General features: G+C 38.5%; 2 protein-coding genes across 3 annotated transcripts; both read right to left on the minus strand.

Moving 5' to 3' along the window:
* Nucleotides 1-1,092: 1,092 nt before the first annotated feature.
* On the minus strand, nt 1,093-5,692 carry LOC308697508 (E3 ubiquitin-protein ligase TRIM39-like). The gene is made up of 8 exons (XM_081376810.1): nt 5,561-5,692; nt 4,698-4,781; nt 3,595-4,166; nt 3,387-3,482; nt 2,836-3,069; nt 2,606-2,744; nt 2,100-2,135; nt 1,093-1,944 (listed from the first exon to the last, which is right to left on the minus strand). The coding sequence occupies exons 2-8, from the start codon at nt 4,768-4,770 to the stop codon at nt 1,397-1,399; spliced, it is 1,698 nt and encodes a 565-aa protein (XP_081232936.1). The 5' UTR covers nt 4,771-4,781; nt 5,561-5,692; the 3' UTR covers nt 1,093-1,396.
* A 6,008-nt stretch (nt 5,693-11,700) lies between these two features.
* LOC308697512 (E3 ubiquitin-protein ligase TRIM39-like) lies at nt 11,701-22,715 on the minus strand. 2 transcript variants are annotated; one of them, XM_081376818.1, is made up of 7 exons: nt 22,584-22,715; nt 21,142-21,713; nt 14,327-14,422; nt 13,776-14,009; nt 13,546-13,684; nt 12,700-12,726; nt 11,701-12,544 (listed from the first exon to the last, which is right to left on the minus strand). In XM_081376818.1, the coding sequence occupies exons 2-7, from the start codon at nt 21,709-21,711 to the stop codon at nt 11,997-11,999; spliced, it is 1,614 nt and encodes a 537-aa protein (XP_081232944.1). In that variant the 5' UTR covers nt 21,712-21,713; nt 22,584-22,715; the 3' UTR covers nt 11,701-11,996. The 2 variants fall into 2 exon arrangements, with proteins under 2 accessions (XP_081232944.1, XP_081232945.1); XM_081376819.1 differs by having other exon boundaries at nt 11,706-12,544; nt 21,298-21,713; nt 22,584-22,705.
* Between the last annotated feature and the right edge of the window lie 325 nt (nt 22,716-23,040).

Here is a 23,040-nt window from a genome sequence, read left to right on the forward strand (position 1 = left end):
CCCTAAGCCAACTTTTTTTAGTTAATGATCTGTAAGAATGGGGCTTTATTAGTGCTGTTCATTAATTCGAGTAACTTTTTTTGACATTTGGGTATAAAGTGTTTTAATTCTACAATATATGGTGTAAAAAGGTCTGAGTGCTGCCCTCTTCAGGTTGAACGGTGGCTACTGCAGTTGAATTTTCCTATTGGATGTTCGCGGTACTGCGTGACATAAGCAGGTTCCAGCTCACCACATATTCCAATATAGAACGTGCGTGAAAAAAATATACATCCACAAAAAACAATTCACATGCGCAAAATAAAAGTATATATTCATAAAATACATTTCACAAATGCAAAACAGAATTCATAGATAAACAACGGTGCACAAAAACCTTTGAATGTTTAAAATGTACGAGTTTATCCTTGAATGTGAATGTGCAAATCATCATTCACGTGTGAATCGCCTTGGATTTGTGTGTGTGTCATAGACTGCAAAAATAGGTGTGTGTGTGTGTGTGTGTGTGTGTTTTTGAGACTTTCCTGGCAGCGAACTCCTCCTACACAGATGAGTCATACTCTTTAGCCAATCAGATTTAAGCTCATCTATCGACCAATCGGTATCACGTGAGGGCGGGCCTACCTGCAATGGGCCAAACATTAGACATGGTAACTTGGTAATAGACCTACAATGTCTTCTTCTTCTTCGTCTTCTTCTTCTTCTTCTTCTTCTTCTTCTTCTTCTTCTTCTTCTTCTTCTTCTTCTTCTTTGTCTTCATCTTCTTCTTCTTCATCTTCTTCTTCTTCTACTTTGTCGTCTTCTTCTACTTTGTCTTCTTCTTCTACTTTGTCTTCTTCTTCGTCTTCTTCTTCGTCTTTGTCTTCTTCTTCTTCTTTTACTTTGTCGTCTTCTTCTTCGTCTTCTACTTTGTCTTCTTCTTCTACTTTGTCTTCTTCTCTTTTTACATTTTTTGTTGGTGTTTTGAAGATCCATAGTGTTGTGTATGAATATGGTAATAATCATACAGTGATATATATTGAGGAATTAACATCTGATTTACCTCAGTATTATCACAGATCATTTTGTAATTGAAATGGTAGACACAGCTTTGATATACTTTATCAATTTTATCATATTTTGGTTTATTTTGATGTATATAAAAACAAAAATACAGACACTTTCACTTTGTCAGGTTGAGATGGGAGAAAACAATGGCATGAATAATTATGAAAAGTTGAAAATAAAATTGTTAAACAAGCATTATATTTTCACAATATAATTTGAAATTATAGCTAGAATTATAGATTTTAACAATTTATAAATTTAACAACAAATTATGAGAATATAGCAAAACGTTTAGATTTGTAATTATATAAATCATTTTCATTGTGTATTTCATATTAGGGCTGTAAATTCATTTATTGTAATTGACAGGTGTGATGATCAGTGGAGTTGAGTTTTTACCTCCATCATTATTGCACGGGCTAAAATATGGATAGAGTTTCCCAGTGAAAGACTGATCAGTGAAAGAGTAGAGATGAGAGCTGGACTCCACATCATAAAAGGAGACCAGACCCTCCTCATAATCCACAAACACACCGACCCGCTGCGGCTTCACTCTCACACGCAGAGAGACAAGAGGATCCTCACAGGCTTTATATTTATTCCCATTCCTCAGAATCACAGTCCAGTATCCATTACTGGGACTCGATGTGATCGCTCCCTTCCTGTTAATGGATTCTCTGACCACTCCTAAATCCCAGTCAGTCTTTCCCTTCACCTGCACCTCAAAATAAAATCTCCCTGAGGAGAATCCCTCCTTTCCCAGGACACATATATAGTTATCAAATCTCTCTGGTTTGTCTGGGAGTTTCTGTCTAATGTCTCCACATCTCACTTGTTTTCCATCATCAGACAGGATGAGAGCAGGATGAGCTGTATCAGGATCCAGAGTCACATCCACTGAGAAAACAGAGAATATAAATCACAAATTCATAATACATTTATTTAGTGATGATGTGTGTAATATGTAATCAGTGTTTAATCATACTGTCGGTCAGTGATGAAGCTGTGAGTATCTGAATGTAATCTAGTGTAGTGCAGACAGCACACTGTACCTGCATACTGCTGTCTCCTCTTCAGTTCTGTAGAGACTAATGACAATAAAACACCATCAGATCTTTGACATGTTTATGTGTGGAATTATAGACAAGATTTAAGGTTATATTTAAAGAATTGTGAACAACATCATGTTTTATCTGATCAATGTGTCTCTGCTGATATTTAGAGAATCAATATGTTATTTTTGTGGCTAATGTTATTCATCTCAATATTTCATCATACTGTATTTTTGGAGTGCAAACAAGCTAAAAAAGGAATAAAAAAAACTTTAACGATTTTAAAGTTTAAGCTTTAGGCCTGATATAATGAAGGATAAAATGTATACCTCTTAAACCTATAATGCCTATTAATTAGATTTTCTTAAAAACATGTGATGATAATGAGACACAAACACATGATCACACACTTCTCTTATTTCAGCTTTAACAGACTCATTCTTCATTACTGATATTAAAAGATGATAAATATATGTATCTGTACGGTGTGTTTGATATTGCTGTACCAGTTTGCGTGAGTTTCTCCTGTAGAGAGTCCTGCAGTTTAGTCAGAGCTCTCCTCAGAGTCTCCAGACTCTCATCAGTCTTCACACTGATCTCAGACCAGTTCCTGGTGTTTCTAGAGCTGCACAGGGATGAGTAAATCTACAGCAGGAGAGAGGAGAAATCCTTCAGCATGGGGAGTGTTATGGTGTCATATACTGCATTATCATTGATCAGAGAGGTGTTGACTGACCTGTAGGAGGTGGAGGTGATCTTCAGTGTGTGAGAGCTGCTCCAGCTCAGTGTTTCTCATCTTTAGCTCAGTGATCTCCTGCTCCAGCTCTTCAATGAGCTCTTCCTCCTGTTTCTCTGCTGCTTTCTGCTGCTCCTCCATCATCTCCAGCAGTTCAGTCTGACATCTCTCAATGGAGCGGATGAGATCAGTGAAGAGCTCCACATGGGCTGCTTTATCCTTCTCTGTGTTTCTCTGCTCAACCAGGACAATCAACACATTATTAGTGGCGTTTGTTAAGAGAAGAATCAGTGTTATTATTTCTCATACTTCAGTGTTTTAGGCGGTTTTCAAAATCCCTCATTCTGCCCCGTTTGCACTGAATGATTCCTCAAATCATGTGTGTTGTTGAGGAGAGATGTGTTATTACTTTACTAAGTGATCAGGGAATCACAGACGTGTCGATATTCAGACCAGCAGTGTGACTGTGAGTGTGAAACTGCTTTTATACAACAATTCAATAAACAATGAAAGATATTAAAATTCATTTAATTAAATTATTGTAAACTCACTTTTCTGACTTCTGCTGAGTGTTTGACGTCTTGAATCTTCTTGATTCTGTCCTGGATCTTCTGCTGTGTGTCTTTCTGTGTCTTCATCAGTTGAGTCTATAGACAGAGAACAACACACAATATGTTTTCATAATCGATTCATTTATATTAAAGAACGTGATTCCTCATGATAAGAGCCATTTAAAATCAGTTTGTCAGTAACTTTTACCTTCTTCTCTTCACTCTCCTCTTCTAAAGAAACAGTGTTGTGGTTCTTGTGGTCTGTTAGAGTGCAGATCGGACACACACATGTCTGATCATCTCTACAGAACAGCTCCAGAGGTCTCTCATGTTTCTGACATATATAGTCCTCCAGATTACTCACAGGATTGATCAGTTTGTGTTTCTTTAAACCTGCCACTCTCGAATGAGGCTCCAGGTGAGTTTCACAGTAAGAGCTCTGACACACCAGACACGACTTCAGGGCTTTCAGCTTTCTTTCCTCACAGACGTCACACAGAACTTCAGCTTTTTTCAGAACTTCAGCTTTTTTCTCAGGACTTTTCTTTTTACAGTGATCTACAACTTCTCGGAGTGTGGTGTTAATCTTGAGATCAGGTCTGTGCTTGAATGTTTCTTTACAATATGGACAGTTGCAGGTCTGGCTGTTGTCCCAGCACTTATTCAGACAGGTCTTGCAGAAGTTGTGTCCACATGGAGTGCTGACTGGATCAGTGAACACGTCCAGACATATAGAGCACTGAAGCTCCTCAGTCAGTGGACCGCTGGAGGAAGACATCGCTGGAGAGAGAAATGATGAAGATAAATCACCTACACTTCTAGTCTAAAGTTTGGAAACACATTTGACTTTTTGATTTAATGGCTTTTGCTTGAAGGACTTAAATAACAATAATTATTATTATTATTAGCCTTATTATTATAAATGGGCTCATTTAATACTGTTTATAAAGAATCCCATGATGCACCTCATGAAGTTGGTTGAATGTAAAGAATGTCTAGAGACAAAGAGTGACGTCTTTGAGGAAACTCAAATATATGAGAGATCATGTACAGTCAGCTGGTCATTACTGCAAAATGAACCCAGACAAGCTGATCAGAACCCTAATGTGAAGCTCATTACACACACACTTACTGTACCAAATAAATAAATACACTAGGAGCAATATTGATTTGAAATCTTGATTTGACATGATTTTATTATCTGCTGCTGTACACTCCTGAACTACATATTAAATATTATATGAGAAGAGTGAAAGTTATTCATGCACTAATTCATTCTTCTTGTTTTTTATGTTTTGTGTATTGACTTACTTGGAGGTGTATCCCCAATACTCCGTCTCCTGGTTTTTCTTGCTTGTGTTGATGTTGGTGAAGATTCTGCCATTGTTCTTCCCTCTTCGTTTTCAAGAATAGAAATGTTATTGAATGATCAAAGAACTTATAAGAAACATCTAAGCCTATATTTGCTCCTAATGTGTATTTAGTCACTGAGGTTTAAATGAAATCTTACCTCGAGTCCGGCTTAGTTTTACTTATTCATCATAATATTATTTCAAGTCAAATTTATAATTTATATCAAACTGGTTAAAATGAATGTAAGAATTTATAGTGAGGGAAACACAATAATTCATTTTAAATTCAGTAAGAAACTCATAAACTTACAGAACTGAACTTTGACCTGCTCTTTTGATAACTTTTTTTTTAAAGTACTAAACTAAAGTACAAAGTACAAGTGATATATTTTCCAACAAAACTATATATATATATATATATATATATATATATATATATATATATATACATCTCTTCACAAAATACATTATATAGTCAAGTGTAGTTTTGATCTAGTTTATTATAAAAGTGATTTTCATCTGCAGTTTAGCAGGTTTGTGTTCAGTGAATCTGCAGGTCATTTACTTCCGGTTTCTTTAGTCTTTCTGCCATGTGACAAAATGACAGAAACGTCAAACTTTGCTTTACAAACAATCAAATGGCATATTTAAATACAATTCTGATACCATTTCAGTGCAGTGAACAACTAAAATAGTTGAGTATTTGATATGCTTAAACCTGGTTCTGTTCAACTTATTCCAGTTCGACATAAACCTACTAAACCAGTTCACTTCCATTAGAAACCTGTTCAGCACAATCTCTCTTATATTTCTATCTCTTACCTGTGAGGATCAGATGTGTCCACAAGACTCTTTGAACGGATCAATAAATATTCTGTAGTTTAAAGAGGTTGATCGTTTCAGGAGTCCATATTGTTGTCGATCAAGTTAGTTTCACTTTCTCTGAATCTCTCTGAACTACAGTGATGTCAGAGAGTGATGTCAGAGCTCCTCCTACATGTATTTCATGTGTTGTCTAACGGTATCCATCGATGGAAAGATGTTTTTGTTAGGTACTGTATATGCCTCAAATATTAAAAAATATAATGTTGATTTGTTCTCTGATATTGAAAATGAAAGTAAGAAAAAGATGTCATGATCTTGAAATGATTCTAGGTGGGGACTTTAATATTGTCCCAGATGTTCAGATGGATAGAATTCCTATTCCAATAAGATCATCTACAGGCGATTCAGAGCTATCTATATTCTGTGATAATTTAGGGGTAATAGATATATGGAGATATAAACACACACATTTGAAAGAGGACACATGGAGTAATAGGGATACATCTAAACAGTCAAGAATCGATCTTTGGTTAATTTCTAATTCATTAGAACAAAATACAAACAGAGTATCAATCGAACCATCGATATTGTCTGATCACAAAATGATTTATCTTCTCATTAAAAGGAATAACAAAACTTCATATAAAATCTCTAAGACTTATTGGAAACTAAAAATAAATTATTGGAAATTGATAGTTTTCAACATGAAATTAAGAAGATAATACAAACATATTGGAATCAAGCTAAGCGAACTAACTTATACTGTAAAAATTGGGAGTTTATGAAGTTTCAGATTAGATTTAGTGCAATTGATAAAGGCAAAGAAGTTGCAAAGTCTAACAAGTCAAAGGAAGAGGAAATCATTAGAGCTATTTGTAACATCACTAATAATAATACTGATGGGAATTCTAATTGGTCAATTAATCTGCAGGCTGAGTTAGATAAATTATATATAATCAAGGCAAAAGGAACATTAGTTAGATCACAAAGACGTTGGTTAGAGGAAGGGGAAACTAATTCCAGATACTTTTATAATTTGGAGAAAAGGAATGGAGAGTAAACATCTATTAGAAAGCTTAATATTAATGGCCATGAAACACAGGACTCTATTATTATTTCAAAATATGTCTCAAATGTTTATGGTAAACTATATTCCAGCAGTGCATGTTCTGTAGACACAATAGATTATTTTTTTAAAGCCCCTAAAACATAATATAGATCGTATCGATGGAGAATTTAAAGCTCTTTGATAAGGAAGTTTCCCTTTTAGAGATAAGAACAGCTATAAAAACTTAAATTAAACAAGTCCCCGGTAATGATGTAGACGATCTAGCTGAATTTCTGTTAATGGTCTTTAAAGAATCTATTGATCAGGGGTTTTGCCCTCCATGACACAAGGTCTAATATCCTTAATTCCAAAGCCTGATAAAGATCTATTATCACTTGATAATTGGCGACCTATTACCTTAATTAATAATGACAGTAAAATTATTGCTTCCATATTCACTGAAATGTTAAAGTTAGGATTAGAATTTATTATTGATGAGGCGCAGTCAGGTTTTATAAAAAGAAAGACATATTTGTAATAATATTTGTATATTATTATATAATAAGACTTGTATTAGATATTATAGATTATACTGAAATTATCAATAAATAGTTTTAATCTGTTTGTCGATTTTTACAAGGCCTTCGATACAATTGAACATGGCTTTATTTTTATAACTCTTAATTTTTCGGATTTGGGAACAAATTTCAAAAAGTAATCATAACCCTATATAATAAGATTAATAACTCTGTAAAATTGGCATATGGAACTTCTCATAGATTCAGAATGAAAATGATTTGACAGCGCTGCTCTATTAGTCCATCGCTTTTTTTGTTGGCTACACAAATTATGGCCATTCATATTAAGAAAGACATTTTTCGTGGTATCAAAATAGAAGATACAGAAATGAAATGCACACAATGAGCTGATGACGCCACTCTTTTCTTAAGAGACTGAAGCTGAATAAGCAATGAAGTGTCTGCAGTTATTTTCATCTGTATCTGGTCTTTCCCTAAATATTAATAAATGTGAGCTTATGGCTCTGTGACTTTACCGCAGTATGCAATATTCCCGTGAAAGAAGTTGTCAAATATTTGGGTATTAAGATATCATAAAATGAGGAAGTCAGGAATGAGTTAAACTTTACTCCCATCATTCAATCATTTGAAAAGAAACTGAACTCTTGGCTGATGAGAGATCTCTCTTTCACTGGTCGTGTGTTATTGGTTAAAGCTAAGGGTTTGTCCAGGTTGCTTTATAATGCTCAAGTGTTAGATGCCCCCCACCCCCCATAATTTTTCCCCCATAAATGAACCATCTGGAATAACAGATTTATAAGGGTTAGAAACAAATCAATATTTTTTTGAGAATTGGTTTGAAAAGGGAATTATTTGAGTTAAACAGCTGATCAAAAAGGATTGTGTTTTATACAATTATACTGAGTTTGTTCATATTTATAACTTTTCAGTTGACCCTGTCCAATATCTTTTGGTTTGACATGCAATTCCCAAGGAAATGTTGAGATTATTAGAAGGTCATAATAATTATTCTCTACAAACAACAGTAGAAGAATTTACTTCTTGTATTAAGTTGCAGGGCAAGGATTTCACAAGTTCTGGATGTAATAATACTTTTCTGCGTTCCCTTCTTCAGTCTAAATGTACTTGTTGTTACTCACTGGAATTCTTTATTTAAAAACGTATTGATTGGAGTAAAGTTCGGATGACTCCTCATTAGTATTGCATCACAAACAAAGTGAAAGAGGTTTCATATAACATTTACCATCGAGTTTACCCAGTTAAGTCACTTGTGGTACAGCGTTTTAAAGTGAACATGGAAGATAAATTGTTTGTTAAATTTCCCCTGAGACTATTAACCATCTGTTTTGGGAGTGTCCCAGACCCAAATGTTTCGGGAAGAACTCAGTAATTACTTGCAAAGAAAAGTTATGATTCTTGTTAACTTTGAAGAAATTAATGTTATGTTGAAATGTTTTTCAATTGAGGGTGATAAAAATATTTTGTTTAGATTTGATTTAATTGTTATAATTGCCCGTTATATTCATAAAGTCAAATGGAATGGAAAAATAGCCTAGCAAATGTTGAACATTTTAAAATTGATGTCAAAAATATATTTAGAAACAATATCCAAAAGTAAAAACCTAAAAGCTAGGAAAACTACACAGCTGTTTGACAGATACAAGTGTTTTCTGTAAAACGCCTTCCTTTTCTCTTTTCCTTTTTTTTTTTTCTTCTTTACCCCTGACATGTACCTATATGGTTATATGTACTCTTGTATGTAAAGTTTTGTTCTTCTTAAATAAAACCTTTAATATGTTGCACATTTCTATTTTAAAATGAAGAAGCAGTATTTTTCTGAAGTCTCCAGTAGAGGCCGCCATTCTCTCACAGTGAAGCTGTTATCAGTTATACACCTTCTTCCTACAGGCCCCATGATGCTTTGCGCAGCAGTAACTTCCGTTAAACTGTTAACAATCAGTGAAAGGCTCGCTCTAGAAAAGTGTACAAAATATTTTTTTTAATTTGGAAAAAAAGGAATTATGAATTATCCTCCCTCTCTAAACTTAAAATTAATGACCAGATGTGTGAAGACCAAAATCTTATATCGCGACATGTTGTTGACTTTTATCAAAAGTTATATGCTACTACTAACACTGAAAGTGTAGATAACACTGACTTATTTAGGCCTATTAAAGGTATTGAAAAAGACATTAGAGGTATTGATGAGGGATTTAAATCAATTTGTGACCAGAGGATCAGATTAGCAGAGGTTCAAAGGTGTATTGGCTCCCTTAAAGACAATAAGTCTCCTGGTAGTGATGGTTTGATAAATGAATTTTACAAAACATTTGGTGAAAGTTTAGCCCCATTTTTAGTTGCAGTGTTTGAAGAAGCCATAGACAAAGGAGAATTACCACCCACCCTTCGTCAAGGCCTTATTAAATTAATTCCTAAACCTAAGAAAGATAAATTAAGTATCGAAAATTGGAGACCAATTAGTTTATTAAATAATGATGCAAAGATATTTGCAATGATCTTTGCCAAAAGATTAAAATTAGGATTAGATGATCTTATTGGGGAGGAACAATCTGGTTTTATGCCTGGGAGAAATATTTGTAATAACATCCGTTTAGTTTTGGACATGATTGACTTTAATGATTATATTTCAGATGATAGTTTTGTTTTATTTGTCGATTTTTATAAAGCTTTTGACACGATTAGTCATCAGTTTATGTTTAAGGCTATACATGTTTTTGGTTTTGGAGACAGATTTTTGAGAGCAGTCAATACACTTTATAAAGATTGTAATAGCTCTGTTGGTCTGGCCCATGGCACAACCCCAAGATTTAACATCCATCGAGGTATAAGACAAGGGTGCCCTCTGAGTCCCTTTTTATTTCTTCTTGTTACTGAAATTATGTCTGTACACATTAAAAAAAGTTCATTTAAGGGCATCACGGCAGTAGATAGAGAATTTAAATTATCACAACTTGCAGATGATACAGCAATTTTTCTAGCTAATGAATATGAAGTTCCAAAAGTGGTTCAGTGTATAGAGATGTTTTCAAAAGTATCGGGACTTAAAATTAACTTAAGTAAGTCGGTGTTATTACCATTGAAGGAATGCAATATGTTGTCAATAAATAATATCCCTGTGAAGAGTACCTTCACATATTTGGGCATTGTTATTGATAAAAATGAAAAATCCCGTAACAACTTAAACTTTGACCCAATAGTTGAGCAAATAACATTTTTTTTTTACATGTGGTTAATGAGGGATCTTTCTTTAAATGGCAGAGTTTTACTGTCCAAAGCTGAAGGGATATCACGAGCTGTTTATGTGTCTCTGGCTTTGGGAATGCCTACTACAGTTTTTAAAAAACTAGATAAAATTCTTTTCAATTTCATCTGGAGAAATAAGTGTCATTATCTTAAAAAAGAGGTATTATTAAAAAAAAGCACAGAGATTCAAAGCAATATATTTACAGTTTGTTTCTATAGAAACCACACACATCTTTTCCATAACCTGCATTTAATGTTTAAAGGCAAATGTCAATAAAAGATTTATGTAACATTACATGCTGTCTTAAATTGAATTATTGTTATTATTATTTTTATTTTGTGAATTATCTCTCATTAATTCCACTGTCTTTTGTTTGCATAATCCAGATTTATTTATGTTTAAGAATAATGCTTCTGGGTCTAATATGCAAATTCTAATATGAAAATTCAAAATGCCGGTAACCGGAAGTGCCAAAATAAAAGCTTGAGGAGGTCAGTGTGTATTTATAACATGGTTTATAGTATCAAATAACGAATAAAAACCATCTCATCCGAGGAAATGGACTCTTGGACATGGATTATCGTGATAATAACTACCTAAAATAATAAACACGTTTGGAGAAACTGTATTTGAAGAGTAGGCTAGTGTCACTTTTATGAAAAGTGGGGGACTTATGACCTGTAGCCATAATAGCCAGCCACGAGGGGGCTCACTAATCTTGATCTTTCATACAGATCAAAAGACATTAAACATAAACAGCAATATAAATAGGCATCTTTAATAGAATAATCTCTACTATGTCCTGATAGAAGGAAAATATTTTTTATAAGGTTTAATTTTATAAGATAGGCCTACTCTTTTATACGATTTCATATTTGTATCTCTACTTCATATCAGCACTATCAGATATTTAACAGTCCTATATTTTATTTGAAGATGTATATAACTGTATCAATAAAAAATGAGCATTTAAATAAATCTGATGTGTGTTGAAATTTGTCTATTATTCTATTCTATTGTTATGGTTAAACAAACCTAGTTTTACCATGGGGCAAACATTAGACATGGTAACTTGGTAACATACCTACAATGTGTTCTTCTTCTTCTTCTTCTTCTTCTTCTTTTCATTTTTTGTTTTTACCATGATCATAATATCATGGTGTTTTGAAGTGTTGTGTATGAATATGGTAATAATCATACAGTGATATATATTGAGGAGTTAACATCTGATTTACCACAGTATTATCACAGATCATTTTGTAATTGAAATGGTAGAAACAGCTTTGATATACTTTATCAATTTTATCATAGTTTGGTTTATTTTGATGTATATAAAAACAAAAATACAGACACTTTCACTTTGTCAGGTTGAGATGGGAGAAAACAATGGCATGAATAATTATGAAATGTTGAAAATAAATGTGTTAAACAAGCATTATATTTTCACAATATATTTGCAATTATAGCTAGAATTATAGATCTGAACAATGAAAAACAAATTATGAAAATATAGCAAAACATGTTTAGATTTGTAATTATATAATTCATTTTCATTGTGTATTTCATATTATGGCAGAAAATTCATTTATTGTGTTTGACAGGTGTGATGATCAGTGGAGTTGAGTTTTTACCTCCAGCCTTACGGCACGGGCTAAAATATGGATAGAGTTTCCCAGTGAAAGACTGATCAGTGAAAGAGTAGAGATGAGAGCTGGACTCCACATCATAAAAGGAGACCAGACCCTCCTCATAATCCACAAACACACCGACCCGCTGCGGCTTCACTCTCACACACAGAGAGACAGGAGGATCATCACTGGTTTCAAATTCATTCTCATTCATCAGCCACACAGTCCAGCATCCATCACTGGGACTCGCTGTGAGCACTCCCTTCCTGTCAATGGATTCTCTGACCACTCCTAAAGTCCATTCAGTCTTTCCCTTCACTTGCACCTCAAAATAAAATCTCCCTGAGGAGAATCCCTCTTTTCCCAAGACACTTGCATATACATCAAATCTCTCTGGTTTGTCTGGGAGTTTCTGTAAAATGTCTCCATGTCTCACATCTTTTCCATCATCAGACAGGATGAGATTAGGATTAGCTGTATCAGGATCCAGAGTCACATCCACTGAGAAAACAGAGAATATAAATCACAAATTCACAATACAGATATTTAGTGATGATGTTTGTAATATGTAATCAGTGTTTAATCATACTGTCGGTCAGTGATGAAGCTGTGAGTATCTGAATGTAATCTAGTGTAGTGCAGACAGCACACTGTACCTGCATACTGCTGTCTCCTCTTCAGTTCTGTAGAGACACATGTCAATAAAACACCATCAGATCTTTGACATGTTTATGTGTGGAATTATAGACAAGATTTAAGGTTATATTTAAATAATTGTGAACAACATCATGTTTTATCTGATCAATGTTTCTCTGCTGATATTTAGAGAATCCCTGAACTCCTATTGTGTTTGAGCTCGAAATATTCCTCCTTTTTAGAGCATCTTCGGGAATGTTTTGTGAACATTTTATGAAATTTTTATTTTAGATATTTTTATGCCTAATGTTATTAATCTCAGTTTTGGAGTGTATTAGTGTTGTGGTTATTCAGCAAAGACAACACTATAAAAAATAACCTTAGAGAAAGTGAAAATGAAGCCCAGCACTGCGAAGCTGTTTGAACAGGTCAGAAATATTCCTCTAAAAAAGAACAAATCTGCATCTTAAGTTCATGATGTCTATGATTTGATTTTCTTCTGCTAAACTGATTTTATCTGACACATAATCACAACATTTAGATGAACCGCTGAAAAGACTGAAAATGGCAGAAAATTAATGTTTCTTTCTGTTGTTTCTCATCTAAAAGTGTTCACAGATTTACTAAAGCCTCAAGGTTCTGGTTACAGTGATGAAGCTTCTAGTACAAGATGAATTTACTGCATGTTTCCTGAAATTAGAGATGAATATGACCTGCTCTCTTCAAGAAGAACTGTGATGATAATGAGACACACACACATGATCACACACTTCTCTTATTTCAGCTTTAACAGACTCATTCTTCATTACTGATATTAAAAGATGATAAATATATGTATCTGTACGGTGTATTTGATATTGCTGTACCAGTTAGCGTGAGTTTCTCCTGTAGAGAGTCCTGCAGTTTAGTCAGAGCTCTCCTCAGAGTCTCCAGACTCTCATCAGTCTTCACACTGATCTCAGACCAGTTCCTGGTGTTTCTAGAGCTGCACAGGGATGAGTAAATCTACAGCAGGAGAGAGGAGAAATCCTTCAGCATGGGGAGTGTTATGGTGTCATATACTGCATTATCATTGATCACAGAGATGTTGACTGACCTGTAGGAGGTGGAGGTGATCTTCAGTGTGTGAGAGCTGCTCCAGCTCAGTGTTTCTCATCTTTAGCTCAGTGATCTCCTGCTCCAGCTCTTCAATGAGCTCTTCCTCCTGTTTCTCTGCTGCTTTCTGCTGCTCCTCCATCATCTCCAGCAGTTCAGTCTGACATCTCTCAATGGAGCGGATGAGATCAGTGAAGAGCTCCACACGGGCTGCTTTCTCCTTCTCTGTGTTTCTCTGCTCAACCAGGACAATCAACACATTATTAGTGGCGTTTGTTAAGAGAAGAATCAGTGTTATTATTTCTCATACTTCAGTGTTTTAGGCGGTTTTCAAAATCCCTCATTCTGCCCCGTTTGCACTGAATGATTCCTCAAATCATGTGTGTTGTTGAGGAGAGATGTGTTATTACTTTACTAAGTGATCAGGGAATCACAGACGTGTCGATATTCAGACCAGCAGTGTGACTGTGAGTGTGAAATTGCTTTTATACAGCAATTCAATAAACAATGATAGATATTAAAATTAATTTAATTGAATTATTTTAAACTCACTTTTCTGACTTTTGCTGAGTGTTTGACGTCTTGAATCTTCTTGATTCTGTCCTGGATCATCTGCTGTGTGTCTTTCTGTGTCTTCATCAGTTGAGTCTATAGACAGAAAACAACACACAATATGTTTTCATAACTGATTCATTTATATTAAAGAACATGTTATAGGCCGGGAGCCAGGTCCACTCCATCACAAGTTGACAAAAGACAAAAAAATGTCTGTCCGCCTGACACATTGTCATCAAAAGTTATCATTTTCTAGCATTTTATTATATATATCACTGCCTCAAATGTACATGGAAAACTTCCCAAGTTTATAAGCTTCAATTTAAGTCAAAGATGACCTTTCTATCTAGAGGATTATAGCTGGTATAACCAACGTTCTTCACTGTACCTCAAATCGGAGAAAACAGAACTTTCAAGCATTACCATTCCATATGGGTTCCATAAGTCCACAAAGTCCTAGCAACACAAGGAATAAAGATGACCCTAGTGTGCAGTCTGTTATCAAAAGGCCAACCTTCAATAGAGTAAATGTTAGTAACCTTCTGTACAGGTAAACATTCTTTACAGCCAAATGGCGAAACTAAAATACAGCTCAAACATAAAATAGAAAACAGTTATTTATTTAACTTTTTGCTGCTTATCCATGCTGTACTTCAACTACTGGTCATGTTAGTGTATTGTATTGGTGTAGAATATAAACTCTCAATCATCATGTTCCTCCTCTTCCTCCTCTTCATCTATATTCGTATGGATTTCATCAGTCAAATAATCTTCATCTGTTTCATGCTCTCCATGATGGTGACCTCAAAAGAAAACATTTTCAATAAGACATCAACATCTAAACCTCTGTTAATTCTCAATAAAAACTTCTGTAGACGTGTGACAGAAAATAAAGTCCGTCTGGTTTGTAATATAGTAATATTTATATTCTACACTAATACAATACACTAACATGACCAGCCATTGAAGTACAGCATGGATAAGCAGCAAAAAGATCTAAGAACCAAATAAATGTTTTCTATTTTACATTTGAGTTGTATTTTAGTTCCTATATCGGTCGGTCACTCTCTACGTACGTCGTGACCGACTGAGAGGAATCTCGCTAGAGAGGCCAATCTACTTCAGGTGAAACTAAAACGAGCCAATACACATTGGCATGCAATCATTTGCATTAGCTGTTCAGCCCAGCCAAGCGTGCCGCACAAGCCCTGAAAAGTGAAGCCAAAACATCTCGATCGCCCCCCGGTGACTGGTCCTAGTATACTTTAGGTCATAAACCCCGCCTCCCCGTTTTATTCAATGGGACGTGAGACCAACTAAACAATTAAATTACACTTCAAATATCTTTTTTACAAAGGTGGTTTCTTTCATTTGCTGTCGTTTTTGTCACGCTGATGTAAGTTCAAGTGTCTGTTTCAAAAATAAGTTGGTTTTATTACGAAGTAGTCACTGAAGCACCAACGGACATTTTTTTCGGGATCTTCGGAGGACTGAGGAGATTGTATTTACTTTATTTTAACAAGCCTCTTGTCGTACTGCAATCAATTTTTAAAAAAGTGTGCAGAATCCACTCTCCCTGAGTGCATTCTGCGAGAGTGAGGGCGGAGCGTTGATTTCGCGGCTTTACTTCCTGCTCACTACTGCGCAGGTCTGGTCCCAAGATCGCTACTGCGCAGACTCAAGTTCCAATATGTCAGCGCCATATCGGGACACTGGCGGCTTCAGTTCTCATCAATGGAAGAGAGCGAAGTGGCGTCGTCCATCTTTTTTTACAGTCTATGAGCCCTGCAGGGTGGGATTTAATGAGCAGAAGGTGCGATTGCATTTCAGTTTTTTGCTTCGGAGCCAAGCACTTCGATGTGTTCTACATATCTTCAAGGAGATTGTTAAACTGAGTGAGCTTCTTCTTCTTCGGACCTCTCCACACTGGTGCGGGTGACACAGCAAAGCAGCGTGAGCGGTCTTTTTTCTCTCTCTTTCTTTTCTTTTTGTTTTTGTTTTGACTTGAGCAAACAAAAGCTGTTCTCACAGCTGGTAAGGTGCGCTTGAGAGCACTCAAAGGCCGTTTTCACAGCTGGTAAGACCAGCGAGGAGAGAGAGCGCACAAACAGTTGCACATTCCTGTCTGTGTTCGCAGTGACCACTCCCCTGCATGCTTCAGCACTAACGAGAGCAGTCCCTAAAAGAACTTACACAGATAGAACTCGTCTTTATAAAGATGACATTCTATCTGTGCGTTTCTGTGAATGCGGTCATTACCTGGGATCGTGGGATGGCACCTTTTACTGCCAGAAATCGTTCCGGTGGCTCCTCCTCCCTCACCACTCTTGATGGCGGGGCGACTAAGGGATACAAGCGTATCCCGTCAGTGGAGCGGGCCGTTGCTATGCAGCTGTGCCCTAACTCCACTTGGCGCGGAGAACTGTGTCTCCCTTCCCGGGCCTGTAAGTACTTGTCAGACCTAACCGGCAAGGCTTACGTGTGGGGAAGCCGCCTCTGCCGTGCACGCCATGGCGTTGCTGCAGGTCCATCAGGCCAAGGCACTGAAGGAACTGCACGAGGGTGGTCACAACCCACAAGTTCTCGAGGAACTTCGTCCCCCCCTGCCCGTCCAGGCCCCCGCCAAGCAGGGCTGTAAAGCCAAGAGCAAGCGGCCCTAGGACGGGCGACCCGGAGATGGATCGAGCCATCTACTCCACTATAGTGAGAGCAGCCAATGCCCAAGTCTTGTGAGCGGAGATCGCAGTCCTACTGGCTAAGGATGCGATAGAGCCGGTCCCTCCAGCCAATATGAGGTCAGGGCACTACAGTCCCTACTTCATTGTACCCAAGAAAGGTGGTGGGTTCAAAATGCTCACGCAGAAACGCATTTTCAAATGCATCCGTCCCCTAGATTGGTTTGCAGCGATCGACCTGAAGGACGCATACTTTCATGTCTTGATTCTTCCTCGACACAGGCCATTTCTGTGATTTGCGTTCGAGGGTCGAGCATATCAGTACAAGGTCCTGCCCTTCGGGCTGTCCCTGTCTCCCCGTGTCTTCACGAAAGTCACGGAGGGGGCCCTTGTTCCCATGAGAGAACAGGGCGTGCACATCCTCAACTATTTCGACGACTGGCTCATATTAGCACACTCTCGAGATCAGTTATGCGAACACAGAGAACTCGCGGTCAGGCACCTCAGCCAGTTGGGTCTTCCGGTCAACTGGGAGAAGAGCAAACTCGCCCCCATGCAGAGGATCTCTTTTCTCGGTATGGAGTTTAATTCGGTCGCACAGACAGCGCGCCTCACAGAGCAACGCGCTCATTCGGTGCTGAACTGCTTGAACACCTTCAAAGGCAGGACGCCGGTCCCACTGGAATTCATTCATTCACCGGTAGTGGCAGCAGCAGTAACTCCGCTCGGGCTGTTCCATATGAGACTGCTTCAGCACTGGCTTCATGGCCGAGTCCCGAGATGGGCGTGGCATCATGGCACTCACTGGGTGACAATCACACTGGCGTGCCAGCAGACCTTCAGCCCATGGTCAGACCCCTCGTTCCTGCGGGCAGGAGTCCCCTTGGAACAGGTGTCCAGGCATGCTGTGGTGTTCACAGACACCTCTGCCACCGGCTGGGGTGCCACGTACAATGGGCATGCAGTGTCAGGGGTGTGGACGGTAGAGATGCGCGGATGGGCTATTATTTCATCCGCAACCGCATCACAAAAATCATCATCCGTTCGCCATCCAGCCTCACCAACGTTTTTGACCAATTTTCAAAACCGCACCCGCCCGCCATCCGTTGATTTGTGTATACATATATTTTTCATTTGATTGGTTCAACCGCCCGCCACCCGCCCGAATTTAATTAAAATATTATTTTTCGTCACGTCATCCGCCCAATCCGCGGTTTATCCGCGGAGTCCACGGCTGTAACCGCCAACCGCGCATCTCTAGTGGACGGGCCCTCAACTGCATTGGCACATCAACTGCCTCGAGTTGCTAGCAGTACGTCCTGCTCTGAGCCGCTTAAAGAGGCCGCTACAGGGCAGAGACATGCTGGTCCGTATGGACAACACTGCAACCATTGCGTACATCAACCGACAAGGTGGTCTACGCTCTCGTCGCATGTCTCAACTCACCCACCATCTCCTCCTCTAGAGTCAGAAGCATCTGAGGTCATTTCGAGCCATGTATGTCCCCGGTGTGCTCAACCGTGTAGCCGACGAGCTATCACGAGCTGTGCTCCCGGAAGAATGGCAGCTCCACCTCCAGGCAGTTCAGCTGATCTGGAGAGAGCTCTGGGAGGCTCAGGTAGACCTGTTTGCCTCCTCAGAGACCTCCCACTGCCAGCTGTTTTACTCCCTGACTGAGGGAACACTCGGCACGGATGCACTGGCACACAGCTGGCCCCGGGGCCTCCGCAAACAGACCCTCCGGGGCACAGACCCTGTGCAAAGTCAGGGAGGACGAGGAGCAGGTCCTTCTGGTGACCCCCTATTGGCCCACCCAGACATGGTTCCCAGAACTCATGCTCCTCGTGACAGTCCCTCCCTGGCCTATTCCTCTGAGGAAGGACCTTCTGACTCAGAGACGGGGCACCCTATGGCACCCGCTTCCAGACCTCTGGAAACTCCATCTCTGGTTCTAGGTGACTTACCCCCAGAGGTACTTAACACCATCACTTCTGCACGGGTGCCGTCCACGAGACGTGTGCCTTGAAGTGGAACCTTACGTCGAGTGGTTTTCTTCTCGCCGAGAGGACCCCCGAAGATGTTCGATAGGGTCCGTGCTTTCCTTCTTGCAGCAAGGGTTGCAGCGAAGGCTGTCTCCCTCCACCCTCAAAGTACATGCTGCCGCTATTTCAGATTATCACGACCACATAGATGGCAAATCAGTTGAAAACCACGGCCTGGTCGCCAGGTTCCTTAGGGGGGCGAGACGGTTAAACCCTCCATACCCTCTTGGGACCTTTCCCTGGTGCTTCAAGCTCTTCAGGATGCTCCCTTTGAGTCTTTGCAGTCAGCAGACTTAAAGCTTCTCTCTTTGAAGACTTTGCTGCTGATTGCACTGGCCTCTATCAAAAGGGTAGGGGGCCTGCAAGCATTTTCGGTCGACGAATCGTGCCTAGAGTTCGGGCCTGGTGACAACCATGTTGTACTGAGACCCCGGCCTGGCTATGTGCCCAAGGTTCCTACCACTCCCTTCAGAGATCAGGTGTTAGGCTGGGTTCCATATGTGTGACCTTACAGGGATTCCATATGTGTATACTTCCACGGCTGCTCCTAATCGAAGCCCTGTGTCTTTCCCTTGGGCTAAGTTACCCAATATTCATATGCAGTACAACCTTCGGGCTAGTCCATATGTATTTTTCCACATAACTCCCTCGAAGAAAGTGGCTTCCGCAGCGTTCCCCTTCCATAGAAAGGGCACGCTTTCCCAGTGTTATCCAATAATCTCACTGTATGGGTTATCACGGAACAACAGTGACAGATACGCTCTGTGTAAGCCCTTTCCTATCGTCCGTCCAGGCAAGAAGGGGTACAGGCTTACACCGGGCACTGGATGGGGTGCAGCAGCTGTGGCGTTTTGGTAGGGATTCCTATCAGTCGGTAACGACGTTCGTCTCCTTTCCGAGACGTTTCGCCATTTGGCTGTAAAGAATGTTTACCTGTACAGAATGTTACTAACGTTTACTCTATTGAAGGTTGGCTTTTTGATAACAGACTGCACACTAGGGTCATGTTTATTCCTTGTGTTGCTAGGACTTTGTGGACTTTAATGAATCTCACATTTGGTTAATTGATTTTGTGTGAATGTACCCTATGTTGCACCCTGACCCCAGTCCTCCTAGGGCAGGGCTATTCAATTCAATCATCTCCATCTGGCCCAAAGGCACCCCAACCTCCCTCCGCCTCTTCTCCTGGCGGTGTGGCTACATTTGGTTAGATATGCGAGTGGCCGTAGTGACGCGTGCAGCTATACGTCTATACGCACTGTGCTTACCATGAGCACTCCGACTAACCTGAGAAACGTTTTCAGTCCGAATATTTCAGCAGTTATTATGTGTGTCCTGTATTTCTGTCGACCTAACCAGCGATACCAATCATTTGTGAATAGTGCGAATCTTTTGTTCGATCTTTGGTTCAATTATTTCCTTTACATGAATTGGCCAAATGCGCTTGCATAATGGGCTGAAACGATTCAGATTCGTTCAACCGCTCCGTCACTGAATCATCTGAAGCTGTTTCTCAGTCAGTAACAACAAATATAGAACAAATAGCACTGTTTTCAGTTTAGTTTCAGTTCAACTTGCAGTTTAGTTTACATTAAACTGCGCAGCACCGCCCAGTGGATAACGGAATGCAAGTTTAAAGGAGTTCTGTTTACTCCCGGTTCTGGACACTATTATTAAACAGCATTGCGACATCCAGTGAGAAGTTGTTCAATTCGACACTCCTCTGTTACAGACCACAAATCACTCGATGATTTAACTAGTTTTAAATCAGATGAAGCAGCCTCAACATTCCCAACATGACTGATGAGGTAAACAGCAGAAACAATGTGCCATGAATGAAGTTAGAAGACTTTAAATCCCCTAATCACCAGCTTTACAAACATTTACAATGAATGTACTGTAGTAATTTACTATGGTTTGGGTAGAAATGTGGATGGGGTGGTCATTATCAACTTGTGATGGCCCAAGGTATAAGATAATAGGAAATAATAGTGAAAAAAAGGTAGCAAAAACATCCTGAGGAGTGGACCTGGCTCCCGGCCTATTATTCGTTATGATAAGAGCCATTTAAAATCAGTTTGTCAGTAACTTCTACCTTCTTCTCTTCACTTTCCTCTTCTATAGAAACAGTGTTGTGGTTCTTGTGGTCTGTTACAGTGCAGATCGGACACACACATGTCTGATCATCTCTACAGAACAGCTCCAGAGGTCTCTCATGTTTCTGACATATATAGTCCTCCAGATTACTCACAGGATAAATCAGTTTGTGTTTCTTTAAACCTGCCATTCTCAAATGAGGCTCCAGGTGAGTTTCACAGTAAGAGCTCTGACACACCAGACACGACTTCAGGGCTTTCAGCTTTCTTTCCTCACAGACGTCACACAGAACTTCAGCTTTTTTCAGAACTTCAGCTTTTTTCTCAGGACTTTTCTTTTTATAGTGAACTACAACTTCTCGGAGTGTGGTGTTAATCTTGAGATCAGGTCTGTGCTTGAATGTTTCTTTACAATATGGACAGTTGCAGGTCTGGCTGTTGTCCCAGCACTTATTCAGACAGGTCTTGCAGAAGTTGTGTCCACATGGAGTGCTGACTGGATCAGTGAACACGTCCAGACATATAGAGCACTGAAGCTCCTCAGTCAGTGGACCGCTGGAGGAAGACATCCCTGGAGAGAGAAATGATGAAGATAAATCACCTTCACTACTAATCTAAAGTTTGGAAACACATTTGACTTTTTGATTTAATGGCTTTTGCTTGAAGGACTTAAATAACAATAATTATTATTATTATTAGCCTTATTATTATAAATGGGCTCATTTAATACTGTTTATAAAGAATCCCATGATGCACCTCATGAAGTTGGTTGAATGTAAAGAATGTCTAGAGACAAAGAGTGACGTCTTTGATGAAACTCAAATATATGAGAGATCATGTACAGTCAGCTGGTCATTACTGCAAAATGAACCCAGACAAGCTGATCAGAACCCTAATGTGAAGCTCATTACACACACACTTACTGTACCAAATAAATAAATACACTAGGAGCAATATTGATTTGAAATCTTGATTTGAAATGATTTTATTATCTGCTGCTGTACACTCCTGAACTACATATTAAATATTATATTAGAAGAGTGAAAGTTAAATATAAGAGTTTCATAAAAACAATCATTCTAGGTGGAAATTTCAGATGGCATTTAGAGGTTTTTGCATCTGAACTCATATATATATATATACATCTCTTCACAAAATACATTATAGTCAAGAGTAGTTTTAATCTAGTTTATTATAAAAGTGATTTTCATCTGCAGTTTAGCAGGTTTGTGTTCAGTGAATCTGCAGGTCATTTACTTCCTGTTTCTTTAGTCTTTCTGCCATGTGACAAAATGACAGAAACACCAAACTTTGTTTTACAACCAATCAAATGGCATATTTAAATACAATTCTGATGCCATTTCAGTGAACAACTAAAATAGTTATGTATTTGATATGCTTAAACCTGGTTCTGTTCAACTTATTCCACTCTATCTCTTACCTGTGAGGATCAGATGTGTCCACAAGACTCTTTGAACGGATCAATAAATATTCTGTAGTTTAAAGAGGTTGATCGTTTCAGGAGTCCATATTGTTGTCGATCAAGTTAGTTTCACTTTCTCTGAATCTCTCTGAACTACAGTGATGTCAGAGAGTGATGTCAGAGCTCCTCCTACATGTATTTCATGTGTTGTCTAACGGTATCCATTGATGGGAAAATGTTTTTGTTAAGTACTGTATATGCCTCAAATATTAAAAAATATAATGTTGATTTGTTCTCTGATATTGAAAATGAAAGTAAGAAAAAGATGTCATGATCTTGAAATGATTCTAGGTGGGGACTTTAATATTGTCCCAGATGTTCAGATGGATAGAATTCCTATTCCAATAAGATCATCTACAGGCGATTCAGAGCTATCTATATTCTGTGATAATTTAGGGGTAATTGATATATGGAG

This window comes from Scardinius erythrophthalmus (genome assembly GCF_964197995.2).
Source record: "Scardinius erythrophthalmus genome assembly, chromosome: 10".
NCBI classification, from domain to species: Eukaryota; Metazoa; Chordata; class Actinopteri; order Cypriniformes; family Leuciscidae; genus Scardinius; species Scardinius erythrophthalmus.